The sequence below is a fragment of the Procambarus clarkii genome, chromosome 1 (genome assembly GCF_040958095.1).
Source record: "Procambarus clarkii isolate CNS0578487 chromosome 1, FALCON_Pclarkii_2.0, whole genome shotgun sequence".
NCBI classification, from domain to species: domain Eukaryota; kingdom Metazoa; phylum Arthropoda; class Malacostraca; order Decapoda; family Cambaridae; genus Procambarus; species Procambarus clarkii.
Genome location: NC_091150.1, coordinates 62,657,144 through 62,678,157, shown reverse-complemented (window position 1 = coordinate 62,678,157; position 21,014 = coordinate 62,657,144). Strand labels below are relative to the sequence as shown.

Here is a 21,014-nt window from a genome sequence, read left to right as displayed (position 1 = left end):
TAGGGGAGCTAAGCATAATCGAAAGAAAGCAAAGATTATCGAAACATATGGGGAATTTGAATTAATCGGTCCATACTACGAATCTCCTACACCACTGAATGCTTTTCTAATACTTATAAATGTAATTCATTGTCGTACCCTGTACTGTACTATACACAGTTATACATGTTGGTAAACTCTCATCTTGATCGCTTCGGGGGTTGAAAACAAAATCTTTACCGTGCAATTTAGCGGGGTAAGGTAAGTAAGATCAGAGGTGCATGGGATGTCGGATGTCAGAGAAATCGATGGAGAGGCCTGACATAGAATGTATTCCTATACTTGAGGATTGATAATTTTTAAAGCAAAAACTTATTTTTTCAGTCATTGACCCAAGAATTAAAAATAATGTCTACTTCCTCTCGGGTAACAGTTTGTGTGTCGCCCCAAATTGAGAAAACATCATCGAAAATATCAATTTCCCCTTCAGCAGGATTTAGTTTTTCTATAATCGGGGATATGTCAGGGTAAATATGAAATGAAGGAGGGAATTCCTCTTGTATTTCCTGGAATTGTTTACCTATGTATTCTATAGAGAACCCCCTATATGTGCTAATGTACAATGCAGAGTTAGCTTTTAAGTGAATTGGAATGGAGAATTAATGTCTAGAGAATGCACCTTCGAAATGGTCAATGACCTCTAAGACCTGTGGGATGGCTTGAACGGGGATTACATTATCTACCTCAGGCGAGTCTGGAGCAATTACATCATCCTCTTCATCTGATGACGAAAGCTCATGAACACGAGTCTGATTATCCTGTACCTGTAAATCTTTTTCATCTGAGGAAGAAAGTTCTTGTAGGCTATGGTCTGGCACATCTTCTGCATCCTGAGAATGCTCGTTTTGACTACGTAAAATGATACGAGAATGCTACGTTTTGACTACTCCACTCCGAATGCTCCGATGAATCAGGGTGCTAGCCATTTTCTTTAATAAAATATCAGGCTAGTAATACTACATTTAATGAGAACTGGAAGAACAGATACTGAAGAATTAACATTAATAATGCGGGCGAACCAATTTAGAAGAAATACTTAGACATTTTACGCCGTATTTGAACCAACAAATGAATCTATCTATATTCATAAAAAATGTATATGTCCGTTTGTTCAAAATCGCTAATCTTCGAAAGTTCTTTACCGATTGCTTTGAAATTTTCACACAACGTTCCATTCACATTCCGGGCGAGTTTTTATATACATACTACATAGATGTCACATGTGCGACGGGAAAAAAACATGCTGCAAAAAAAAAACTGTTTTTCATATGTTTTTCAAGTAAGGGAAATCTTCAAAACCTCTTTACCGATTGCTTTGAAATTTTGAAACAACGTTGCATTCGAATAGGAGAGTGTTTTTATATACCTACTGACGTAAGAGCATCATTCAATTTAATTTTCGAAAGTTCTTCACTGACTACTTTGTAATTTTGACACAACATTCCATTCGAATATGTGCATGTTTTTATATATTTACTATACAGATGCCACACCTGTGACAGGTAAAAAATATGTTTTTTTAAATAGCGCCATCTGTTGCACGTAATAGCAACACACGCTATACTAAATATGTTACGACTCCATTTCAATGTTTCCGATTTCATTAATAAATTGAATTTTCATAGATTTCAATTTATTTTCAATTTGATTTCATTATTTTGTGTGACATTGCATTGGAATTGAGCCGTGTTGTTTACCATACTGCTCATTTTGCGAGTAAAGTTTATTTTCTTATTTTTTCATTGTTTTTCATTTCATTTTTTAACTGTTTTTCTTATATTTTAGTAATGAGAACATCAGATCATTTGCTGTTACCAATTTTCTGATGGGAACATCAAATCATTTGGGAATGCATCAGACGAGGGAGTGGAGAATGGTGGGGAGGACAAGGGGACAGGAGTGGGGGATGGTGGGGAGGACGAGGCGACAGGGGAGAGAGAAATGGTGAGGAGGACATGAGGATGGGGAGTTGGGGGATGGTGGGAAGAGGGGACCGGGGAATGGAGAATGGTAGGGAGAATAAGGAGGCAGAGGAGTGGTGGATGGTGGAGAGGACGAGAGGACAGGGAAGGGTGGAATTGTAGGAATGAAGAGGAAACGGGGGAGTTGGAGATGGTGGGGAGGGCGATGGGACTGTGGAGTGGGGGAATGGTTGGGAGGATGAGGGGACAGGGAAGTGAGGAATGGTTGGGAGGCCGAGGGGGATGGGGGAGGGGGAATGGTGGGGATGACACTGAGACAGGGGAAGGTTGCTGTGGCCGGGTACAGCTAGTATAAATAAAAATGAATATGTTAGTGTGTTCAAGATAACTAATCCCCGAAAGTTCTTCACAGATTGCTTTGAAATTTTTACACAACGTTCCATTCGCATACAAGCGTGTTCTAATATACTTACTACATAGATGTCATGTCTGTGACAGGTAAAAAAAAAATTTTTTGTTTAACTGTATTTTCATATGAGTTTTCATGTGAAGGAAATCTCCGAAACCTCTTTACCAATTGCTTTGAAATTTTGATAGAACGTTGGATTCGAATACGCACATGTTTTTATATACCTACTATATACATGCCACACTTGTAACAGATAAAACATGTTTTTTTTAAAAATAGCGACATCTGTTGAGCGTAAAATCAACACACACAGTAATATCCGAAAGTTCTTTCACTGATGGCTTTGAAATTTTGACACAACTTTCCATTTCAATACTTTCGTCTTTTTATATACCTACTATATAGATGCCACACCTGTGACAGGGAAAACCATGCTTTTTAGGAAAAACAGTGCCATCAGTTGCACGTAAAAGCAACTCAAGCTATACTAAATATGTTATGATTCCATTTCAATGTTTCCGATTGCATTGATAATTTGAATTTTCATAGTTAGATTTATTTTATTTTTGATTTAATTATTTTGTTTTTTACCATTCATTTCATGAGTATAGTTTATTTTTTAATTATTTCATTGTTTTTAATTCGTTTTTATACTGTTTTGATTTGTTTTGTGATTTCTTTCCGTGAATGTTGACGGCCGCGATTTGAGTCATGATTTTTTACCTTGGATGTCAACTGCATCGATTAGAGTTGTGACTTTTTTCCCGTGGATTTATATACCAGTTATTTGAGTGGTGTATTTTGCTTTACCCGTTGACCCTGCACAGACATCACTTATGGTCAATGATGTCACCGAGTATTCATCTTTCCTGTATAAGACCGTTTTCTATTATGGTGTATTTATTCCCTACCTATAATTATCTGGAAGTTTTATATTTATTGTGTCCAGCCGAGGATCATTTATTGAGCATAGAAATTGATGAAATCCACAATCTCTTATTTGTATGAAACAAGTGGGAGGAACACAGAGCATGAACTATCATGTATCTCAGTGCTCACCCCTGTTATTTAAACATACCAGTATTTACCCAAGTCTTTTTCCTAAATCTAAACTTATCCAATTTATACCCATCTTATCTTGAGATGATTTCGGGGCTTTTTTTTAGTGTCCCCGCGGCCCGGTCCTCGACCAGGCCTCCACCCCCCAGGAAGCTGCCCGTCACAGCTGACTAACACCCAGGTACCTATTTTACTGCTAGGTAACAGGGGGCATTGGGTGAAAGAAACTCTGCCCATTGTTTCTCGCCGGCGCCTGGGATCGAACCCAGGACCACAGGATCACAAGTCCAGCGTGCTGTCCGCTCGGCCGACCGGCTCCCTATTGTTTCGTGTTCTGTCTTGTGTTGAAACTTTTATTAGGCTATTAATTCCTCCCCCCCCCCCTTTGTTATGTCCATTCATCCACTTGCACACCTCCATCATGTCACCCCCTAATTCTTCGCCTTTCTAAAGAATGTAATTTAAGCTTTGTCAATTTTTCTTCAATGCTCGCTTATCGAGCATAAGGAATTAAAATGAAAATTCACTATCTCCCATTCGTATGAAACAGATCCCCAGACATGGAGACTTCAACAGGAATTCAGTAGTATTCCAAGTGCGTGCCAATATATATTATATAATTTAAAAAAAAAAGCTACACCAACATTCAGACATTATTTATAATTCATCCCTCACTGCTAGTCCTGTGTACGTCTCGCAATCGGCCCAAAACACTCCCCCACACCCTACTGTAGCATATAACCAATCAAAATAAACATTCAGTGTTCATATATATGAACTGCATGGAGCAAAAGTTGCTTCGCATGTTTTGAAATAGGCCTTAGGCAGTTACCTTCATTCTGACGTTCTCGTCCCAATGCGGTTTGATCCACCAATGGGTACATTGCTTTTAACCTCCCAAGCGGTTCCAGGGAGGGTATCTACCTCTCATTAGGACAACCTCATAATCTCTCTCAATACCTCAATTGAACTCTGCAAGTGTTATCACAGGCGAGGCTCTGATATCTTGAAGTATTTTCCTAATGATTTTTGCTTGTATTTTCGCTCATTGCTCATATTTATCTGTTATTTAGTTCTTCAGCTCTATCAAACGAACCTAATCTAACTTATAATAAACAAATGCATTCTATAGTAATAAAATCCGTTGTTGTTTTAACGACGTCACAAAAGCTGTCCCAATATAGGGATAAAATATGGCCACCCATTAACAGATAGGGGTCAAGGCCCCCACAGCAACGTGACTTCAACTACCAGTGAGGTCACAAAGATGCGCAATGAGGCCTTGGCATGATACCTATCTATGTAGAGTATTAAATGTTATTATTCATAAAATGGCTAGACTATTCATCCCCTCCTAACCTAACTTCATCAAAAATTAAAATAGCGACCCAAATGTCGTACCACAATTTAAGCAGAATCGTACATCTGGCAGGACAGCTGTTCTAGTACCTGTGTTCAGCTGTCCTCACATTCATCAAACAGCTGCCCAAATGTCGAACCGCAATTCACCCATCTTGCAACACAGCTGGATCCTAGCCAGTATATTCATAGGTTAATCATTCCTAGACCTCGAAAATCCCAATTTTGCTACACAGATCAGTTAACTTGTTTCTAAACCAACAGTCATAAAGACATACATACAAACATACATACATACATGCATACATACATACATACATACATACATACATACATACATACATACATACATACATACATACATAAATACATACATACATACATACATACATACATACATACATACATACATACACACACATACACACACATACACATACATACACATACTTACACAAACATATACATACATACACACACATACACATACATACACATACTCTACAACCTTTACATGTATAGAGAATTAGCCTGTTTTGCCACCATTGCAGCATAAATCGGATGTAATTTAATCCATATGAATCCCTAAAATGTATTAAGAATAAGATTTCATTAATCCCAACGCGCATTCACATCAAGTAATCTTAATTATTTGTACTGTTAATTCATACCAATCTGATCTTGCTGATCAGATCTTGCTAATCAGTAATCTTACTGATTAATGCATACCAATCAGCAGGGTATTCATATTATTTCAGCAAGTTAAAAATATTATTATATATCCACCTACATGCTATTTAAATGTATAAACCAGGGTGTATATGTCCCACTGAAATAAATACATTAGTAATTATTCATTAAAAACTAAGGTTGTGTTAAAGCGCTCAAAAAATATATTAATTTAGCATCATAACCTCAAAATGCAATACTTGTACTTGCACTAAAAATACAAAAATAAAAAACACGCAGTATAAAACACACATACACATTTACACTCAAAATAGCATTTAAGCACAAGACAGTTCCACACAATATTCCATTTACATAGAAAATACAACATTTACACACCAGATATGACATTTATGCACAAAATATATTATTTACACTCAAAATATCTCATTTACACACAAAATATGCCATTCACACGTAAAATATGTTATTTATAAACAAAATATGTCATTTACATACAAAATATATCAGTTGCGCACAAACTATACCAATTACACAAATATTGCATATACATTCAGAGTACAACATTTACACAAAGTATTGTATTTGCATAAATATGACAAATTGCATGTTCTTATACAGTCAAAGAGCTTTCACTAAATAACACAGTTCCATAAACACAATTTTCGAAAAAATACCCACACATTGTCTCATAAACCAAATACACTTTCACATGAAGATCTATTTTTCAGATAACTTATAGAGAACTTACACAAATATACATTTGGCACAAAAAATACAGTTGCTCCAGTTCCACTTCAGCATATTAAAAACACAACTTGCATAAATACACTATTCGCACAAAACAATTGTTAAACATGGACAATTATTACACAAATTGTGTAATTAATACCCATCTTTGCACAATTAATACAAGCAAAGTTGCTATATAATTTCACAACTTGCACAATGGCAATCAATACACAAAGGTATAAATAAACAATTCGTCCATATACAATTACACAACATTCGCAGTTAATACACAACTTGTTCAATTATTACACATCTCTCATAATTATTACACAACTTGCACAGATGAATATCCAGCACAAATACATACAATACATAACTAACCCAAATATGTAAGTACACAACCAGCAAAAATACAAAATTCACACAAATACAGCTACGACATATACACAATTAATAAACAACTTGCACAAAAATATAATCAATACACAACTAACCCAAATATGAACACATCTACGGAATTCCACATACAAAACATGTACAATTAATACACAACTTTCACAAACAATACACATTTTGTAGGAATATAATCAATACATAATTGCTGTCATCATACAACGTATGCAAAATACATAACTTGCACAAATTAGTACACAACTTGCACAAGTATAATAATTGTGCTATTTGTACAAATACAATCGCAGCCAACTAGGCCAAACAATACACAATTTGCATGATATTTTTCTACATATGTTTAGGGCATTATTTATAATATGCTGAGTTTGACCAACTCCTCAAAAGTCGGAATGTCACATGAATGAATGATACGTCTGACATCCTATGAGCTCAATATAAAAACACATACATTTTCCATTATTGTGTCAACATTATTAGTGCTAGACTATTCATCTAACATATGTCCATTGTTTTTATTGCTTATTAATACCCCCCTTGTTACATCCTCTTCAATCATGTCACCCATATTTATTTAGGTAAACCATCCAACAGATTTATTGGTTCTAGCCTTAGTTATTTTAGGGCAGGTGGAGTTAGGTGAAGGCAGTAATTTCTATGATAACTTAAGCAAAATTACCATATCCTATCAAAAATACAATCAATTAGAACCTAAATTCATCTAAATCTATCAAAAATTATACTTATACTACACAAATTTAATCAAATTCAACCTAGCAAAAAGCTAAACTAACTAAATATGAGCATTCCATATCCTCACATACAAGCCTATGTCACCTCTGTTCATACATTAAATAAGGTAGTTATAGCTTGAACCCCCCAAATAGGAAATTTTACACTATTTTATGAACATGTTAGTTCATTACCCCTAAGATATTATGTATCTTGCCCTATACAACCTCACCTAACATATCCAAAGCTAGATTTGATTAAAGTTGGCAAAATTTAAGCTATTCACACCTAAATTCAACCTAATTTAATTAAATTTCCGAAAAATATACCCAAATAATTTGTAACATAGCACTGCCAATGCCCTTTTTTACTCACATTTTCACCTATACCCTACACAACCTTACCTAACCAGACCTAGTATATCCGAAGCTAGATTTCATTAAAGTTGGCAAAATTTATTCTGTCCCACCTAAATTAAACCTAAATTAAGAGAATTCCACCAAATATACCCAATGTTTTGTATCAAAGCATAGCCAATTCCCATTTTTACCCACATTTTCACCTATTCCATCCTACCCTACACAACCTCACCTAACCTGACCTAGCATATCCCAAGCTAGATTTGAATGAAGTTGGTGATATTTATTCTGTCCCACCTGAATTCAACCTAATTTAAGACAATTTCTACCAAATATACATAAAATGTTTTGTATCATAGCACAGCCAAAGCCCATTTTATCCAAGTTTCACCTATTCCATCTAAACTTCGAATATCCATCATCCAGTCTTGGCACAACCTCCCCCATTCCCAAGACCATTTCATACAGCTAGTGCTCTGGTCATCTAGCTATTTCCAATTTCCAGATGTGTTTTCTATCATTAATTCCACCAAACCAGACCCAGCCTAACCTATCCTAACACGACATTAGCTAAATTCATCCAAATTATCCCAATTTGTAACAATTCCAGTAACTTAATCCTAATTATTTCAAAGCCAAACTTCTACTAAATGTACCTATGCACATTACATCCAGAGCACGAGTTAACTGTCAGAGCTGATAATGTCTACTTCTAACATCCATCCCACCCTGGATTACAGCTGATTTTGCTAATATAGTATTATTTGAAGTGTGTTGTTACTAGGTATTTTCCTCATATTACCACAACTCAACCAACTTGGACCTAACCTATGGTACGATATACTCTGAAAAGTGTTAATTTCGTATATAAACCTAAATGCCCTTGCCTAACCTGCAGGAGTCTTGGAGCTTTATTGAATATTGTATCTATATTCTTAGAAAAGTAAAGTTTTGGATATGAACCTAACCACACTGTGCCTATCATCTGCTTGGATCTTTGTTTGGACATTGTATCCATATTCATAGAAAAGTGATGTTTTGAATATGAACCTAACTGCCCCTTGCCTATCAAACTTGGACTTATGTTCAATATTGTAGGTATATTGATGGGTGAGTTTTTTGTTTTTACACATTAACTCAGCCACCTTGCACCTAACTTCCCTTACCTAACTTCAAATGTATCATATATATATTTTTGGGGGAGGGGAGGAAAGTATTGTTTGTGAATCAACCCAACTGCCCTGGACCTAACGTCTGATACATGGATCTTGGTTCAATATGGCATCATATTATTAGCCATGTTTTTTCCACATCAATTCAACCATCCCCAACCTAACCTCTATTACCTGGGGAGTTAATGGAAAAATGTGTTAATAATGTGAATTTTCTCTACATCAGTTCAACTTAACCATCCTTAACCTAACCTTATATACCTGGATATGAACTCCATTTTACAACACATTTTTCAGAAAGTTATATGACTCACAGAAACTATAGAATTACAATAACTAAAATTTCTTTATCCTAACCCATAACTAAGGGGTTTAGACCCCCCCCTTACCTCGAATTTTTAGTATATATTTAAGGTAGGAATATATTTTCACATACTAACGTAATTTATCCCTAATTCACCCCTATAATTTTTAATTACCCTATACTATAATTTCGAGGTAAGGGGGTCTAAACCCCCTAGTTATGGGTTAGGATAAGGAAAATTGAGTTATTGTAATTCTATAGTTTCTGTGAGTCATATAACTTTCTGACAAATGTGTTGTAAAATTAAATTCAGATCCAGGTATATAAGGTTAGGTTAAGGATGATTAAGTTGAATTGATGTAGAGAAAATTCCCATTATTAACACATTTTTCGATTAACTCCCCAGGTAATAGAGGTTTGGTTGAATTGAGGTCACAGTGCACGGAGGGACCCTACGTCACAGTGCACGGAGGGACCCTACGTCACAGTGCACGGAGGGACCCTACGTCACAGTGCACGGAGGGACCCTACTTCACAGTGCACGGAGGGACCCTACGTCACAGTGCACGGAAGATCCCTACGTCACAGTGCACGGAGGGACCCTACGTCACAGTGCACGGAGGGACCCTACGTCACAGTGCTCGGAGGGACCCTACGTCACAGTGCACGGAAGATCCCTACGTCACAGTGCACGGAGGGACCCTACGTCACAGTGCACGGAAGATCCCTACGTCACAGTGCACGGAGGGACCCTACGTCACAGTGCACGGAGGGACCCTACTTCACAGTGCACGGAGGGACCCTACGTCACAGTGCACGGAAGATCCCTACGTCACAGTGCACGGAGGGACACTACGTCACAGTGCACGGAGGGACCCTACGTCACAGTGCACGGAGGAACCCTACGTCACAGTGCACGGAAGATCCCTACGTCACAGTGCACGGAGGGACCCTACGTCACAGTGCACGGAGGGACCCTATGTCACAGTGCACGGAGGGACCCTACGTCACAGTGCACGGAGGGACCCTACGTCACAGTGCTCGGAGGGACCCTACGTCACAGTGCACGGAAGATCCCTACGTCACAGTGCACGGAGGGACCCTACGTCACAGTGCACGGAAGATCCCTACGTCACAGTGCACGGAGGGACCCTACGTCACAGTGCACGGAGGGACCCTACTTCACAGTGCACGGAGGGACCCTACGTCACAGTGCACGGAAGATCCCTACGTCACAGTGCACGGAGGGACACTACGTCACAGTGCACGGAGGGACCCTACGTCACAGTGCACGGAGGAACCCTACGTCACAGTGCACGGAAGATCCCTACGTCACAGTGCACGGAGGGACCCTACGTCACAGTGCACGGAGGGACCCTACGTCACAGTGCACGGAGGGACCCTACTTCACAGTGCACGGAGGGACCCTACGTCACAGTGCACGGAGGGACCCTACGTCACAGTGCACGGAGGGACCCTACGTCACAGTGCACGGAGGGACCCTACGTCACAGTGCACGGAGGGACCCATGATATAACGACCCTTTCTATTTGTCTGATACCTCTCCCTTAGCTCCGGCTTTGGTTGCAGAAGAAGACGCATGAACACTTCAGACTTACACTCTGTCTCACTCAGACAAGCGTGTGTTGTGATCAGTCTCAGCCGTCAGCTTTAAGCTTTTGTCGATTACCAAAGGAGTTGGTCGGCCACTTATTGGCTCTTGTCGGTGAATAATGCAATGTTTTGAGCGTTTCTGGTGTGGACCGTCTTCAAACTGAAGCCTCTGGTGAAGCTTCAGTGAAGCTGTTGTGAAGCTAGAGTGTAGCAGCTGAGCTCTAAAGCCCCCCCCCCCACAATGAGCTGTAATGAAGCAACTGTGCCAACCCATCCTTTCAGCCCAAGCAGTAGGTAAAATACTTACTTCCAAAGTTAGTGCAGTAATTACTTGTACAGCAGACAACGAACTGACAGGATGAAGCTTCGATGCGGTCCAACAACAAATATTATTTTCCTGAAATGTAAATTTATATTATTACATATTGTTGGCTTATGTTCAGTTAGGCCTAGGTTGGGTTAAGTAATTTACGTTGGTTTATGGAGTATTTGCACTATAGACTCATAGTGAACGAAGCACCCTTCATGTCGTTGCCTTGAGCTTGGTCAGGTGAACTATAAGTACAAATACTAACGTATGAGGAGCACTTGTAGTCAGTATTTGACTTTAACGTTGTGAACCACACAGCTCTTTGTTTTGACGAGGGCTGGCTGTATACTGTGGCCTCACACGACGCTGGCTGGCTGTACACTGTGGCCTCACACGACGCTGGCTGGCTGGACACTGTGGCCTCACACGTCGCTGGCTGGCTGTATACTGTGGCCTCACACGACGCTGGCTGGCTGTACACTGTGGCCTCACACGTCGCTGGCTGGCTGTACACTGTGGTCTCACACGTCGCTGTCTGGCTGTACACTGTGGCCTCACACGTCGCTGGCTGGCTGTACACTGTGGCCTCACACGTCGCTGGCTGGCTGTACACTGTGGTCTCACACGTCGCTGTCTGGCTGTACACTGTGGCCTCACACGTCGCTGTCTGGCTGTACACTGTGGTCTCACACGTCGTTGTCTGGCTGTATACTGTGGTCTCACACGTCGCTGGCTGGCTGTATACTGTGGCCTCACACGTCGCTGTCTGGCTGTACACTGTGGTCTCACACGTCGCTGTCTGGCTGTACACTGTGGCCTCACACGACGCTGGCTGGCTGTACACTGTGGCCTCACACGACGCTGGCTGGCTGTACACTGTGGCCTCACACGACGCTGGCTGGCTGTACACTGTGGCCTCACACGTCGCTGGATGGCTGTACACGGTGGCCTCACACGTCGCTGGCTGGCTGTACACTGTGGCCTCACACGTCGCTGGCTGGTTGTACACTGTGGCCTCACATGTCGCTGGCTGACTGTACACTGTGGTCTCACACGTCGCTGTCTGGTTGTACACTGTGGTCTCACACGTCGCTGTCTAGCTGTACACTGTGGCCTCACACGACGCTGGCTGGCTTTACACTGTGGCCTCACACATCGCTGTCTGGCTGTACACTGTGGCCTCACACGTCGCTGGCTGGCTGTACACTGTGGCCTCACACGACGCTGGCTGGCTTTACACTGTGGCCTCACACGACGCTCTCAGGCTGTACACTGTGTCCTCACACGACGCTGTCTGGTTGTACACTGTGGCTTCACACGACGCTCTCAGGCTGTACACTGTGTCCTCACACGACGCTGTCTGGTTGTACACTGTGTCCTCACACGACGCTCTCAGGCTGTACACTGTGTCCTCACACGACGCTGTCTGGTTGTACACTGTGGCTTCACACGACGCTCTCAGGCTGTACACTGTGTCCTCACACGACGCTCTCAGGCTGTACACTGTGTCCTCACACGACGCTGTCTGGCTGTACACTGTGGCCTCACACGACGCTGGCTGGTTGTACACTGTGGCCTCACACGTCGCTGTCTGGCTGTACACTGTGGCCTCACACGACGCTGGCTGTCTGTACACTGTGGCCTCACACGTCGCTGTCTGGCTGTACACTGTGGCCTCACACGTCGTTGGCTGGCTGTACACTGTGGCCTCACACGTCGCTGTCTGGCTGTACACTGTGGCTTCACACGACGCTGGCTGGATGTACACAGTGGTCTCACACGACGCTGTCTGGCTGAACACTGTGGCCTCACACGTCGCTGTCTGGCTGTACACTGTGGCCTCACACGTCGCTGTCTGGCTGTACACAGTGGTCTCACACGACTCTGTCTGGCTGTACACTGTGGCCTCACACGTCGCTGTCTGGCTGTACACTGTGGCCTCACACGTCGCTGTCTGGCTGTACACTGTGGTCTCACACGTCGCTGGCTGGCTGTACACTGTGGCCTCACACGTCGCTGGCTGGCTGTACACTGTGGCCTCACACGTCGCTGTCTGGCTGTACACTGTGGCCTCACACGACGGTGGCTGGCTGTACACTGTGGCCTCACACGTCGCTGTCTGGCTGTACACTGTGGCCTCACACGACGGTGGCTGGCTGTACACTGTGGCCTCACACGACGCTGGCAGGCTGTACACTGTGTCCTCACACGATGCTGGCTGGCTGTACACTGGGGCCTCACACGTCGCTGGCTGGCAGTACACTGTGGCCTCACACGTCGCTGTCTGGCTGTACACTGTGGCCTCACACGACGGTGGCTGGCTGTACACTGTGGCCTCACACGACGCTGGCAGGCTGTACACTGTGTCCTCACACGATGCTGGCTGGCTGTACACTGGGGCCTCACACGTCGCTGGCTGGCTGTACACTGTGGCCTCACACGTCGCTGTCTGGCTGTACACTGTGGCCTCACACGACGCTGGCTGGCTGTACACTGTGGCCTCACACGTCGCTGTCTGGCTGTACACTGTGGCCTCACACGACGCTGGCAGGCTGTACACTGTGTCCTCACACGACGCTGTCTGGTTGTACACTGGCTTCACACGACGCTGGCTGGCTGTACACTGTGGCCTCACACGTCGCTGTCTGGCTGTACACTGTGGCCTCACACGTCGCTGGCTGGCTGTACACTGTGGCCTCACACGTCGCTGGCTGGCTGTACACTGTGGTCTCACACGTCGCTGTCTGGCTGTACACTGTGGCCTCACACGTCGCTGTCTGGCTGTACACTGTGGTCTCACACGTCGTTGTCTGGCTGTACACTGTGGTCTCACACGTCGCTGGCTGGCTGTGTACTGTGGCCTCACACGTCGCTGTCTGGCTGTACACTGTGGTCTCACACGTCGCTGTCTGGCTGTACACTGTGGCCTCACACGACGCTGGCTGGCTTTACACTGTGGCCTCACACATCGCTGTCTGGCTGTACACTGTGGCCTCACACGTCGCTGGCTGGCTGTACACTGTGGCCTCACACGTCGCTGTCTGGCTGTACACTGTGGCCTCACACGTCGCTGGCTGACTGTACACTGTGGTCTCACACGTCGCTGTCTGGCTGTACACTGTGGTCTTACACGTCGCTGTCTGGCTGTACACTGTGGCCTCACACGACGCTGGCTGGCTTTACACTGTGGCCTCACACATTGCTGTCTGGCTGTACACTGTGGCCTCACACGTCGCTGGCTGGCTGTACACTGTGGCCTCACACGACGCTGGCTGGCTTTACACTGTGGCCTCACACGTCGCTGTCTGGCTGTACACTGTGGCCTCACACGACGCTGGCTGGCTGTACACTGTGGCCTCACACGACGCTGGCTAACTTTACACTGTGGCCTCACACATCGCTGTCTGGCTGTACACTGTGGCCTCACACATCGCTGTCTGGCTGTACACTGTGGCCTCACACGTCGCTGGCTGGCTGTACACTGTGGCCTCACACGTCGCTGTCTGGCTGTACACTGTGGCCTCACACGTCGCTGGCTGGCTGTACACTGTGGCCTCACACGTCGCTGTCTGGCTGTACACTGTGGCTTCACACGACGCTGGCTGGATGTACTCAGTGGTCTCACACGACGCTGTCTGGCTGAACACTGTGGCCTCACACGTCGCTGTCTGGCTGTACACTGTGGCCTCACACGTCGCTGTCTGGCTGTACACAGTGGTCTCACACGACTCTGTCTGGCTGTACACTGTGGCCTCACACGTCGCTGTCTGGCTGTACACTGTGGCCTCACACGTCGCTGTCTGGCTGTACACTGTGGTCTCACACGTCGCTGGCTGGCTGTACACTGTGGCCTCACACGTCGCTGGCTGGCTGTACACTGTGGCCTCACACGTCGCTGGCTGGCTGTACACTGTGGCCTCACACGACGGTGGCTGGCTGTACACTGTGGCCTCACACGACGCTGGCAGGCTGTACACTGTGTCCTCACACGATGCTGGCTGGCTGTACACTGGGGCCTCACACGTCGCTGGCTGGCAGTACACTGTGGCCTCACACGTCGCTGTCTGGCTGTACACTGTGGCCTCACACGACGGTGGCTGGCTGTACACTGTGGCCTCACACGACGCTGGCAGGCTGTACACTGTGTCCTCACACGATGCTGGCTGGCTGTACACTGGGGCCTCACACGTCGCTGGCTGGCTGTACACTGTGGCCTCACACGACGGTGGCTGGCTGTACACTGTGGCCTCACACGACGCTGGCAGGCTGTACACTGTGTCCTCACACGATGCTGGCTGGCTGTACACTGGGGCCTCACACGTCGCTGGCTGGCAGTACACAGTGGCCTCACACGTCGCTGTCTGGCTGTACACTGTGGCCTCACACGACGGTGGCTGGCTGTACACTGTGGCCTCACACGACGCTGGCAGGCTGTACACTGTGTCCTCACACGATGCTGGCTGGCTGTACACTGGGGCCTCACACGTCGCTGGCTGGCTGTACACTGTGGCCTCACACGTCGCTGTCTGGCTGTACACTGTGGCCTCACACGTCGCTGGCTGGCTGTACACTGTGGCCTCACACGTCGCAGTCTGGCTGTACACTGTGGCCTCACACGACGCTGGCTGGCTGTACACTGTGGCCTCACACGTCGCTGTCTGGCTGTACACTGTGGCCTCACACGTCGCTGGCTGGCTGTACACTGTGGTCTCACACGTCGCTGGCTGGCTGTACACTGTGGCTTCACACGACGCTGTCTGGCTGTACACTGTGGCCTCACACGTCGCTGTCTGGCTGTACACTGTGGCCTCACACGACGCTGGCAGGCTGTACACTGTGTCCTCACACGACGCTGTCTGGTTGTACACTGGCTTCACACGACGCTGGCTGGCTGTACACTGTGGCCTCACACGTCGCTGTCTGGCTGTACACTGTGGCCTCACACGACGCTGGCTGGTTGTACACTGTGGCCTCACACGTCGCTGTCTGGCTGTACACTGTGTCCTCACACGACGCTCTCAGGCTGTACACTGTGTCCTCACACGACGCTGTCTGGTTGTACACTGTGGCTTCACACGACGCTCTCAGGCTGTACACTGTGTCCTCACACGACGCTGTCTGGTTGTACACTGTGTCCTCACACGACGCTCTCAGGCTGTACACTGTGTCCTCACACGACGCTGTCTGGTTGTACACTGTGGCTTCACACGACGCTCTCAGGCTGTACACTGTGTCCTCACACGACGCTCTCAGGCTGTACACTGTGTCCTCACACGACGCTGTCTGGCTGTACACTGTGGCCTCACACGACGCTCTCAGGCTGTACACTGTGTCCTCACACGACGCTGTCTGGTTGTACACTGTGGCTTCACACGACGCTGGCTGGCTGTACACTGTGGCCTCACACGACGCTGGCTGGCTTTACACTGTGGCCTCACACATTGCTGTCTGGCTGTACACTGTGGCCTCACACGTCGCTGGCTGGCTGTACACTGTGGCCTCACACGACGCTGGCTGGCTTTACACTGTGGCCTCACACGTCGCTGTCTGGCTGTACACTGTGGCCTCACACGACGCTGGCAGGCTGTACACTGTGTCCTCACACGATGCTGGCTGGCTGTACACTGGGGCCTCACACGTCGCTGGCTGGCTGTACACTGTGGCCTCACACGTCGCTGTCTGGCTGTACACTGTGGCCTCACACGTCGCTGGCTGGCTGTACACTGTGGCCTCACACGTCGCAGTCTGGCTGTACACTGTGGCCTCACACGACGCTGGCTGGCTGTACACTGTGGCCTCACACGTCGCTGTCTGGCTGTACACTGTGGCCTCACACGTCGCTGGCTGGCTGTACACTGTGGTCTCACACGTCGCTGGCTGGCTATACACTGTGGCTTCACACGACGCTGTCTGGCTGTACACTGTGGCCTCACACGTCGCTGTCTGGCTGTACACTGTGGCCTCACACGACGCTGGCAGGCTGTACACTGTGTCCTCACACGACGCTGTCTGGTTGTACACTGGCTTCACACGACGCTGGCTGGCTGTACACTGTGGCCTCACACGTCGCTGTCTGGCTGTACACTGTGGCCTCACACGACGCTGGCTGGTTGTACACTGTGGCCTCACACGTCGCTGTCTGGCTGTACACTGTGTCCTCACACGACGCTCTCAGGCTGTACACTGTGTCCTCACACGACGCTGTCTGGTTGTACACTGTGGCTTCACACGACGCTCTCAGGCTGTACACTGTGTCCTCACACGACGCTGTCTGGTTGTACACTGTGGCCTCACACGTCGCTGTCTGGTTGTACACTGTGGCTTCACACGACGCTCTCAGGCTGTACACTGTGTCCTCACACGACGCTCTCAGGCTGTACACTGTGTCCTCACACGACGCTGTCTGGCTGTACACTGTGGCCTCACACGACGCTCTCAGGCTGTACACTGTGTCCTCACACGACGCTGTCTGGCTGTACACTGTGGCTTCACACGACGCTGGCTGGCTGTACACTGTGGCCTCACACGACGCTGTCTGGTTGTACACTGTGGCTTCACACGACGCTGGCAGGCTGTACACTGTGGCCTCACACGACGCTGGCTGGCTGTGCACTGTGGCCTCACACGACGCTGGCTGGCTGTACACTGTGGCCTCACACGACGCTGGCTGGCTGTACACTGTGGCCTCACACGACGCTGGCTGGTTGTACATTGTGCCCTCACACGTCGCTGCAGTGAATATATATATATATATATATATATATATATATATATATATATATATATATATATATATATATTAGTATATTTTGGTAGCAGTCTTTCCTGTAGACATATATTATTAAATATGACCGAAAAAGTAAGATTAATAATTCTAACACGAATTTTCTCAATCTTTCGTACATTACGCTTCACTGTTGGAGGTAAATCAAAAATCACTTCTCCAAAATTCATTTTTATTTCTAGTCTGACGCGACACGGGCGCGTTTCGTAAAACTTATTTCATTTTCAAAGACTTCACAAATACACAACTGATTAGAACTTACGTATCTCTGATTTTATATCTACATTTGAGTGAGGTGGGAGGGGTGATGTGGCATTAACACAAGACAGAACAAGAGGGGATATTAATAGGGTATTAAAAGTATCAACACAAGACAGAACAGAAACAATGGGTATTGAATAGAAGTGTTTGTAGAAAGCCTATTGGTCCATATTTCTTGATGCTTCTATATTGGAGCAGAGTCTTGAGGTGGGTAGAATATAGTTGTGCAATAATTGGCTGTTGATTGCTGGTGTTGACTTCTTGATGTGTAGTGCCTCGCAAACGTCAAGCCGCCTGCTATCGCTGTATCTATCGATGATTTCTGTGTTGTTTACTAGGATTTCTCTGGCGATGGTTTGGTTATGGGAAGAGATTATATGTTCCTTAATGGAGCCCTGTTGCTTATGCATCGTTAAACGCCTAGAAAGAGATGTTGTTGTCTTGCCTATATACTGGGTTTTTTGGAGCTTACAGTCCCCAAGTGGGCATTTGAAGGCATAGACGACGTTAGTCTCTTTTAAAGCGTTCTGTTTTGTGTCTGGAGAGTTTCTCATGAGTAGGCTGGCCGTTTTTCTGGTTTTATAGTAAATCGTCAGTTGTATCCTCTGATTTTTGTCTGTAGGGATAACGTTTCTATTAACAATATCTTTCAGGACCCTTTCCTCCATTTTATGAGCTGTGGAAAAGAAGTTCCTGTAAAATAGTCTAATAGGGGGTATAGGTGTTGTGTTAGTTGTCTCTTCAGAGGTTGCATGGCTTTTCACTTTCCTTCTTATGATGTCTTCGATGAAACCATTGGAGAAGCCGTTATTGACTAGGACCTGCCTTACCCTACAGAGTTCTTCAAGAACTCTGAAGAACTCTGAAGGGTAAGGCAGGTCCTAGTCAATAACGGCTTCTCCAATGGTTTCATCGAAGACATCATAAGAAGGAAAGTGAAAAGCCATGCAACCTCTGAAGAGACAACTAACACAACACCTATACCCCCTATTAGACTATTTTACAGGAACTTCTTTTCCACAGCTCATAAAACGGAGGAAAGGGTCCTGAAAGATATTGTTAATAGAAACGTTATCCCTACAGACAAAAATCAGAGGATACAACTGACGATTTACTATAAAACCAGAAAAACGGCCAGCCTACTCATGAGAAACTCTCCAGACACAAAACAGAACGCTTTAAAAGAGACTAACGTCGTCTATGCCTTCAAATGCCCACTTGGGGACTGTAAGCTCCAAAAAACCCAGTATATAGGCAAGACAACAACATCTCTTTCTAGGCGTTTAACGATGCATAAGCAACAGGGCTCCATTAAGGAACATATAATCTCTTCCCATAACCAAACCATCGCCAGAGAAATCCTAGTAAACAACACAGAAATCATCGATAGATACAGCGATAGCAGGCGGCTTGACGTTTGCGAGGCACTACACATCAAGAAGTCAACACCAGCAATCAACAGCCAATTATTGCACAACTATATTCTACCCACCTCAAGACTCCGCTCCAATATAGAAGCATCAAGAAATATGGACCAATAGGCTTTCTACAAACACTTCTATTCAATACCCATTGTTTCTGTTCTGTCTTGTGTTGATACTTTTAATACCCTATTAATATCCCCTCTTGTTCTGTCTTGTGTTAATGCCACATCACCCCTCCCACCTCACTCAAATGTAGATATAAAATCAGAGATACGTAAGTTCTAATCAGTTGTGTATTTGTGAATTCTTTGAAAATGTAATAAGTTTTACGAAACGCGCCCGTGTCGCGTCAGACTAGAAATAAAAATGAATTTTGGAGAAGTGATTTTTGATTTACCTCCAACAGTGAAGCGTAATGTACGAAAGATTGAGAAAATTCGTGTTAGAATTATTAATCTTACTTTTTCGGTCATATTTAATAATATATATATATATGTATATATATTGTACCTAGTAACCAGAACGTCGTACTCGGCCTAGTATGCAAGGCCCGATTTGCTTAATAAGCCAAGTTTTCCTGAATTAATAAATTTCTCTAATTTTTTTCTTATGAAATGATAAAGCTACCCATTTCATTATGTATGAGGTCAATTTTTTTATTGGAGTTAAAATTAACGTAGATATATGACCGAACCTAAGCAACCCTACCTAATGGTAGGAGTAATGGAATAATGCTACATCCGGTAGAGAAAATTAGTGTGGAGGCTCCGAAATAACACTCTTTTAAGGGGGGAGGAGTGTTACGATATATCGTATCGTGTTATTTCATCGCATAAAGGCATGATTATTTAAGTCATACGTTCATTATTACAGGAAGAACGAGGTTAACAACCATGGAGGTCGTTAACGGTCAGCACGGTATGGCTCGTCCGGTGGCGGGAATTTCTGTTAGCCAATCAGAACCACCGGGCGAGGTAACGTGTGCTGGCCGGAGCATGTGGAGAGACAGACATCTACTCCCCTCCATTGAGTCAACAGGCTGTCGTCGCGTTTGGATGTGTGACCAACGGACCCAACTGTTAGTGTGCTCCACCTTCATGAAGGAAGAGGACCTCGAGGCATGGTCGACGTTCTTGAAAGTTATGGAAGATAACAGCTTTGAGATTTAGAGGTCGGCGTGGAGAATACGCGCTGATTTTCCTGATAGCGGTACAAATTGCAGGAAAGTAGATGATTTATAAGTGGGAAGATCAATCGGACGAGAGACGACCGTAGCAAGGTCGTAGTATCTCTCTCTCTCTCTCTCTCTCTCTCTCTCTCTCTCTCTCTCTCTCTCTCTCTCTCTCTCTCTCTCTCTCTCTCTCTCTATATATATATATATATATATATATATATATATATATATATATATATATATATATATTTTGGAAGCA

The 21,014-nt window shown here is 45.1% G+C and overlaps 1 protein-coding gene across 1 annotated transcript; it reads right to left on the bottom strand.

The window, feature by feature from the left end:
* Positions 1-638: 638 nt before the first annotated feature.
* Positions 639-17,824, bottom strand: LOC138363855 (streptococcal hemagglutinin-like). Its single transcript, XM_069323216.1, has 5 exons — positions 17,112-17,824; positions 15,959-16,531; positions 14,626-15,675; positions 12,351-12,971; positions 639-888 (listed from the first exon to the last, which is right to left on the bottom strand). Exons 1-5 carry the CDS (start codon positions 17,822-17,824, stop codon positions 639-641), a joined length of 3,207 nt encoding a protein of 1,068 aa, XP_069179317.1.
* Positions 17,825-21,014: the final 3,190 nt, after the last annotated feature.

Excerpts from the sequence above, each read along its gene's own strand:
- LOC138363855 (XM_069323216.1), bottom strand. The coding sequence starts at position 17,824 with ATGTACAACCAGCCAGCGTCGTGTGAGGCCACAGTGTACAGCCAGCCA. Across the intron at positions 12,972-14,625 it reads GCGACGTGTGAGGCCACAGT|CCAGACAGCGACGTGTGAGG; the intron begins GTACAGCCAGAC and ends CACTGTGTACAG. Across the intron at positions 889-12,350 it reads GCGTCGTGTGAGGCCACAGT|TCAAAACGAGCATTCTCAGG; the intron begins GTAAAGCCAGCC and ends CATTTTACGTAG.